Genomic DNA, 8,286 nt, shown 5'->3' on the forward strand with positions numbered 1-8,286 from the left:
AGAGTAACGCCATTTTAAGTACAGCTCCATCTTGAAACTAACAAGGCATATTCCTTGCCAGTCACAACCCATGGTCCTAAGACGTTTATAGGTGAGAAAACAGCCTAAAGATACCTGTAAGGACACACTCCTACAACAGCAAAAAGTTCAGCTGTCCCAATACCTATAACAAGACATGCTTTCAAGAAAATTGTAAGCCAAACCATATTACTCTATATATGTCTCAGAACGGTTTTTAGTGTTCTGTACAATATATATTTAAGACTTTTTGGGTTGTAGGGCATGTACATTTTTGAAAATGGATGCTAAAAAGAATGTCCTCTGAATCTCTAATTATACCCTCATCACAATGTATGAGAATACACCCACACTTTTGCTCAATATATGAGGAAGTTTTAATTTTAATAAATGTGAGTGGTGAAAAAAAAGAAAATTATGCTTCGATGTACTCACACAGCAGAATATCAAGAATAGTTTTCTTTAAATCAATACAATAATAAATTTTGTCACACCATCAGCCAATCTGCACATTGTTACAGCTTAGTTTAGTCTTGACATAAACAAGACCCCTATATAAAAACAAATTGTCATAAAGTCAGTGCATTCCTCTGCTTAGTTTCTGAGGGCGCCCTACCCTCTAAGAGAGTAGCTTTCTAGGGAGACTACCACTTCTGACTGCACTCTGCGATTCATCTTGAATTCCGTCCTGTGTGAGATCCAAGAATCCACTCCTGGGGTCTGAATCAAGACCCCTCTTCCAGGACTGTAAGGCACAATAAGGCACTGAGACCTCATCTGTTAGGTGATGAGGAAACAAGGAATTGTTTTAAAGAGCCAGACACCATCGTTTGCATTTTCTAAACATAATTTTGGGGCCAGTAAGCAAATTTCTCTACAAATAAGCCTGGCTGAGCATGTAAATATATTTTTTTCTCCCCATTTATTCTCAACCTTTTCCCAGTGCCATGGACACACTTTGGATCCAATTATTATCAAATATGTGAAATCTTTACCTTAAATTATTAAATGTGTTTATTATAATACTATGATTAAAACATCGGAAAAACAGAGAATAATATAACAAAAATTTATTATATAGATTTAACAAATATAAGAATGTGGTCTTAATTACTGCAAGCTTTTTAGATAAATAAATACTACAAATACTTTTGAGACTCCCTTTTTTTCCATCCAAAATCTAATTTTTTCCCCTTTACCTCCAGACATAACTGCAATTCTAGAGTTGGTAGTACGCTCCCAGTCAGGATTTATACTTTGACTACATACACATGTATTATTTTATCCATTAAGATTTACACATATTATGTGATATAGTATATATCTTTCAGTAACTTCTTTCTTCAGTCACATTGTTTTTTATAAAATGAGGTCAGGCATGGTGGCTCATACCTGTAGTCCTAGCTCTTTGAGAGGCTGGGATGGGAGGGTCACTTGAGGCCAGGAGTTCAAGATCAGCTTGGGGAACATAGCGAGACCCTGTCTCTACAAAAATTTACAAAATTATTCTTATTAGTGTATAGGACTCCTACATATTCTGAATATGATTTCCTTATTGATTATGTGTTCAGCAAATACCTCTTTCAGTTCATGGCTCATCTTTCCCCTTCCTTATGGTAATTTTTACCAAATGTTTTCAATTTTTAATGTAGTCAGATTTAACAATATTCTCTTTCATGTTTTATGTGGTTTAAGAAATAAATTATATGACAAATATATTTTCTCTATTTTCTTCTAAAATTTGGAAGCTTTGCTCTTACAATTAATCCCTTGGGAATTATTTTTCTGCATTTTTTAAATAAATGGGTATCCCATTGTTCCAGCACTCTTAGCTAAAGTCAGTCCATCCTTTCTCTGCCTACAGTATTATAAACCAACTCATGTCATATACCAATGTCTAATAAATTGCTTGGTGCAACGCTTGGTCTGTTCTGAGCTCTCCAGTCTGTTACATAGATTTAATTTTTCAGTCCCTGCACCAGAACTACTCAAATGCTTCAACTACCACAGTAATTCATTTTTTAAGGAATATGTACACTTTTTTTTTGCATTTTTAACTCGTTCCCATTTTTTAATTGATATATAACAGTCGTATATATTTGGGGGGTACATGTGATATTTTGATACCTGTGTACCATGTGTAATGCTCTAATTGGGGTAACTGAGATATCCATCGTCTCAAACATTTGGCATTTCTTTGTGTTGGGAACATCGTATTCTTCTCGTCTAGCTATTTTGAAATAATACATTATTGTTAACTCTAATTTCCCTACTGTACTATCAAATACTAGAACTTATTTCTGAGAACATAGTAATTCATTTTAATACCTGAAAAAGTAATTTTTTTCTCCTGCTTTTCCTCAAATGGACATAGACTTCTTGGCTCTTTATTTGTCTACGTCAATTTTAGGATAGTTTGGTAAGTTCCATGTTTAAAATAAACCTGTGGTATGTTGATTAGATTGCACCAAATTTATAGATTAACTGGGGAAGAATTGACATTTTTACCACACTGAGTTTTTCTATCACCAGTGGCTTTCATCTCCACGTTTTTAGATATTCTTTTTTTCTCCTTAAGTAAAGGTTTGTAATATTTGATAACAGTCTTGGCTTTTTTGGTTAGAATCATCCTAGATTCCCTAAAATTTCTGTTGCTTTCTCAATGGGGATCTTTTTCAAATTATATTTTCTAAGTTATTTTTACCTAAATACAAAAACAGCATTGATTATTTTAAATGATTTATATCTAACAAGCTTTCTGAAATCTCTTAGTGTATCTATTGATTCTCTTTGATTTTATTTGTAGACAACCACATTTTCTATGAATTTTCTCTATTTCCTTTCCAATTCTCATGGGGCAAAATTTTCTTACAATGATCCTTTCAAATATAGGACAGTATTTTAAGTATTTTAAGCAGACGACTCAAGTTAAGCTTCCTGCTTCTGCAGACCTGTGACTGCATCTCCTGTACGAAAAGGGAAATAATAGCACAGACTCCATCCCTGAGAGCCAGATTCCTGGTTCAAAACCCCAAAGGACAACCACAGCATCAGTTATAGCCTAAAACCCCTGCCCTGAATTTTCTCTTGGGCTTAGCTACATTTAACAAAAAATTATAATTTATCTAGAATGTTTATGTTTTAATAGAAACAGGACCTGTCAACATGAGTTTGCTATGCCATGTTGCCCAGAGTTCTCCTCTGTCTGAAATCTTACACTTCCGTATCATAGGAGCTAATAATGTCTCTGAGCCCTCCAAAATTACTGAATCCTTTGAAACCTGAGGTATTATGATTCTGTGTGAAGATGAGAAAGGGCATTTCAAGACAGAAAGCCAAGTGACTTTAGGTGCAAAGATGAAAGAACACATCATGTTTGGGGATAAGATAATTAGACCTGCATACCCAGGGCTTAGCATGTACTTCACATGTATACTATATGAGACACCAGGAATTGATGATTGAATTAATTATAGATTGGATTAACTATTGAGCAAAATGTTTTAAGAAAAAAATTAAGTTACTTAGGATATATTGGGCTACAGTAACAAATACATCAGAAAATGTTTAGGCTGGGCATAGTGGCTCATACCTGTAATCTCAGCACTTTGGGAGGCCGAGGCAGGTGGATCACAAACTCAGGAGTTTGAGACCAGCCTGGCCAATATGATGAAACCCTGTCTCCACTAAAAATACAAAAATTAGACGGGTGTGGTGGCAGAGGTCTGTAGTCTCAGCTACTCGGGAGGCTGAGGCAAGAGAACCACTTGAACCTGGGAGGTGGAGGTTGCAGTGAGCCAAGATCGCACCACTGCACTCCAGCCTGGTGACAGAGCAAGACTCCATCTCAAAAAAAAAAAAAAAAAAAAAGTGTTTTAAAAAAATAAAAGTACTTGTTTAAACAAATAAGAATTTATTTTTCTCTAATGGTCATAGTGGGCCCTCTTGGTCATGAGTGGCTCTGCTGCATATGGAGAGCTAGGGACATAGGCTCATTTCACCATGCAACTCCGTCGTCACATTCAGCCTCTTCACCATTTGCATCCAGTTGGGACAAGGAGAAAAAGGGTATGGAGGAGCTCAATGAGTAGAACTCAGTTGGTAAAATGAAGTTACCTTACCACACCTCATTGAAAGGGAGGCTGGGAAAGTAGTCTAAGAGTGTCCAAGAGGAAGACAGCAACGCAGATTTAGGTGAGCAGCTTGTAGTCTCTACAACAATTAGTATGATCTCAAAATGCAAGATGGATCAAAGAAGAGGGAACTGTAGTGAATCAGTTAAGGGACTACTACAATATTTAAGTTGAAAATGATGATGGTCTAAGCTAAATTAGTAAAGGGTAATTTAGCTTAGGTAAGTAAAGAGAAAAGTTGAGTTACATAACAATTTTTTCTTTTTGTTAAATTCATTAGGTAAAGGTTTTTTTTTAAATTTTATTATTATTATACTTTAAGTTTTAGGGTGCATGTGCACAACGTGCAGGTTTATTACATATGTATACATGTGCCATGTTGGTATGCTGCACCCATTAACTCGTCATTTAGCATTAGGTATATTTTCAAATGAAGATTCAACAAGGTCAGATGTACAGGTAGAAGATAAACTGGATGAGTGTTTCTGTGAGAATCCCACATGTGGGGAACCATGAAATAAACCTGGGTTCAACTCAATAATTGAGTGCAAATTAATTGGTGCACAAAATGAATGATATTTTACAAAAATCAATTTGGAAGACATAAACATAAAGAAGTTATGATTTTCCTCTTCAAAAACATCTTGCACCTGTAATCCCAGCACTTTGGGAGGCCAAGGCGGGCAGATCACAAGGTGAGGAGATCAAGACCATCCTGGCTAACACGTGAAACCCTGTCTCTACTAAAAATACAAAAAATTAGCCGGGCATGGTGGCGGGTGCCTATAGTCCCAGCTACTCGGGAGGCTGAGGCAGGAGAATGGCGTGAACCTGGGAGGCAGAGCTTGCAGTGAGCTGAGATCTCGCCACTGCATTCCAGCCTGGGCAACAGAGTGAGACTCTGTTTTGGAAAAAAAAAAAAACATCTTGCAAACTACTTAGGTTTTAAGTGCAGAGTGTGGGGTTTGGTCAGACATATTAGCAGGATGACTGAATATGGAAATATGGGAAAAAGAAATTGAGACCACAGATACAGACATGACAGTTTACTAAAGAATAGTTGAATCCACTGTGGACTTGGATGACTACAAAAAGAAATAAGGAAGACGAGGAAGGGAAGACTGCTATGGATTGAGTTTGTCCTCACCAAAACTCATGTTGAAATGTGATCCCCAGTGTAGGAGGTGTTGGGAGGTAAAGCCTAGTGGGAAGCGTTTGAGTCATGGGGGTGGATCCCTCATGAGCGGTCTGGTGCTGTTCTCAAGGTAGTAAGTGTGTTCTCATTCTCTCAAGACTGGATTAGTCTTAAGGGAATGTTCCTACAAGAGTGGGTTGTGATAAAACCAGTATACTTCTCGGGTTTTCTCTCTTCCCCTGTGTCCACTTCCCTGTTGACCTTCTCTGACAGGTTATGATGCAGCATGAAAGCCCTTGCCAGAAGCCAGGGCCACGCTCTTGAATGTCCCAGCCTACAGATCCATGAGACAATTCAACCTCTTTTCTTATAAATTACCCAGTCTCAAGTATTCTGTTATAGCAACACAAAATGAACCAAGACAAAGGCCAATGGAAAAAGCACTGTGATTATGTATAGTTATGGGCTTTGAAAAGAGAGAAAAGCTGTCAAAAAGATAGGGAATATCTGCTTTGAAAAATCGAACACCTGTGGAGTAAGTTCACTGAGCTTGTTTTCCTAGCACCTAATGCCAGTTGTCTTTCTGTTTTAGAATCTGATGGCAGTGTAGACACCTCTGACTTCCTGGGCTCTCGGCTCACCCCAAGACTGGTTGGAGGAACAACTTTAAATTGTTCGCTGCACTCCTACTATGACACGTCCTTTGCACTGGAGTATTTTTTGTTTGTTTTCTCACCAAGACTCCAAGAGGCTATCCTTACGATGTGTAATAAAATTATTGTGTGAGTCTGGCTTTCCTATTAAATTATACGGTCCTTGAGAACATATGGTATGTCTTTTATGTCAAATAAGTGGATGAATAACTGTATTTTCACGTATTGTTTCTCTACACAGTAAAAAAAAATCTAAGACATGAAACATGAAATTATGTTTTTGTTATGTGATTATAGATATTAAGGTGGTGGTGCTAAATTTGGAAGGATAACCATCTTTACTTCACAGATCACTAACTTCTTAGACATGAGTGTCCAGGAGGTGAATGAGAGTTCGTCCCATTGACCAACAGAGATTTTACTCAAAAGTGCTGGCTATATTTATGAATGTAAAAACCAGGTATAGCCATAGCTAGTCAAAAGTGGTGGATAAGTTTGACAGCGGGTGAATTTGTAAAATAATTAAAAATGTTTAAATGTTTAAGATGAGGAAGACTATAACACACACTAACTGCGCTAATAATTCTGGGTTCCTCTCCCCTTTCATGCTGAACAAACCATGAAGAAAGAAAATCAATCCTCTAACCTGGATTTTATTCTCCTGGGAGTTACGAGTCAGCAAGAACAGAATAATGTCTTCTTTGTGATTTTTCTGTGCATTTACCCCATCACACTGACTGGAAATCTGCTCATCATCTTGGCCATCCATGCTGACATTCGTCTTCACAACCCCATGTATTTTTTCCTTGCTAACCTCTCCTTGGTTGACATCATCTTCTCATCTGTAACTATCCCTAAGATGCTGGCCAACCATCTCTTGGGCAGCAAGTCCATCTCCTTTGGGGGATGCCTAACGCAGATGTATTTCGTGATAGCCTTGGCCAATGCAGACAGCTATACCTTGGCTGCAACGGTATATGATAGAGCTGTGGTCATCAGCCGCCCACTTCATTACACAACAATTATGAGTCCACGGTCTTGTGTCCTGCTTATTGCTGGGTTTTGGGTGATTGGAAACGCCAGTGCCCTCCCCCACACTCTGCTCACAGCTAGTTTGTCCTTCTGTGGCAACCAGGAAGTGGCCAACTTCTACTGTGACATTATGCCTTTGCTGAAGTTGTCCTGTTCTGACAACCACTTTAATGTGAAGATGATGTACCTGGGGTCGGCGTTTTCTCTTTGCCATTACTATGCATCATTGTCTCCTATGTTCAGGTCTTTTCCACAGTCTTCCAAGTTCCATCTACCAAGAGCCTATTCAAAGCCTTCTGCACCTGTGGCCCCCACCTCACAGTTGTTTTTTTATATTATGGTACAACGATGGGCATGTATCTCCGCCCGCTGACCCGTTACAGCCCAAAAGATACAGTGATAACTGTGATGTATGTGGCAGTGACCCCAGCATTAAATCCTTTCATCTATAGTCTGAGAAATCGGGATATGAAGGCGGCCCTGCAGAAACTCTTCAGCAAGAGAATCTCCTCATAGCCGCTGTGAGATTACACACTGGATACTGTAATGACCAAGTGGGATACACTTGGAAATCCAGCTCCAATGTCATTGCCCTTCAAGAAGCTCCTTTTGTTCTTTTGAGCCAGAAATTCCTCTACCAGAAATCTTGTAACAGATGTGATATTTTATTGAAATTATCACTTTGGACAAATTCCTGCTCTTTTTTGGGAGAGTGGCAGTCCAGGAATATCAGGTTCATGTCCCAGCTAGCAGAAATTTACTAGCAGAGTAAAGCTGAAAAAGTCTGAGTCTCAGCTTGCACATCTACACATTAGGAAAAATAATATCTGCCGGACTCTCTGACACAGCTTGGGTATATCAAAATGGGCTCATGCTTTGAAGGCTACAAATTACTATTCTAATGTAATCTTTACTGGACTTTTATGTCTAGCCACACCTACTATACTTGTACTCTGGTGGCAAAAGCTGTGTTAACATATCACTTAATTTTTTAGTATTTTGATCATATAAAATATTGGTGGAAAGCAGGAAAATGTATAAAAATATTAGTTTCTGAAATACAATCTGATAATGAATAAACATAATCAAACTACATAGTATTCACTCATGTATTTTATAGAGCTGGTATGTCTGTTAAGGTCAGTTAAGATCCATGCAGGAAACAAATCACACTTGGTATATTTATACAAAGAAGATTTGATACAGAGAATTGGCTACATAGGTGTATCCTGAAAGAGACTAAATAGTGAAAAGGCAGATGCTGATGCCACCCACAGATTACCAACTGCATGAAGAGGACACCTGAGGCAGAACT

General features: G+C 38.0%; 1 protein-coding gene across 1 annotated transcript; it reads left to right on the forward strand.

Annotated features, from left to right (window-relative positions):
• The first annotated feature begins 6,558 nt into the window (after nt 1–6,558).
• Nucleotides 6,559–7,487, forward strand: LOC129018074 (olfactory receptor 1A2-like). Its single transcript, XM_054459261.1, is given in 2 exon segments — nt 6,559–7,156; nt 7,159–7,487. Coding segments are annotated over 2 exon segments (927 nt in total).
• The last annotated feature ends 799 nt before the right edge of the window (nt 7,488–8,286 follow it).

The sequence above is a fragment of the Pongo pygmaeus genome, chromosome 19 (assembly GCF_028885625.2).
Source record: "Pongo pygmaeus isolate AG05252 chromosome 19, NHGRI_mPonPyg2-v2.0_pri, whole genome shotgun sequence".
In the NCBI taxonomy this organism is placed as follows: domain Eukaryota; kingdom Metazoa; phylum Chordata; class Mammalia; order Primates; family Hominidae; genus Pongo; species Pongo pygmaeus.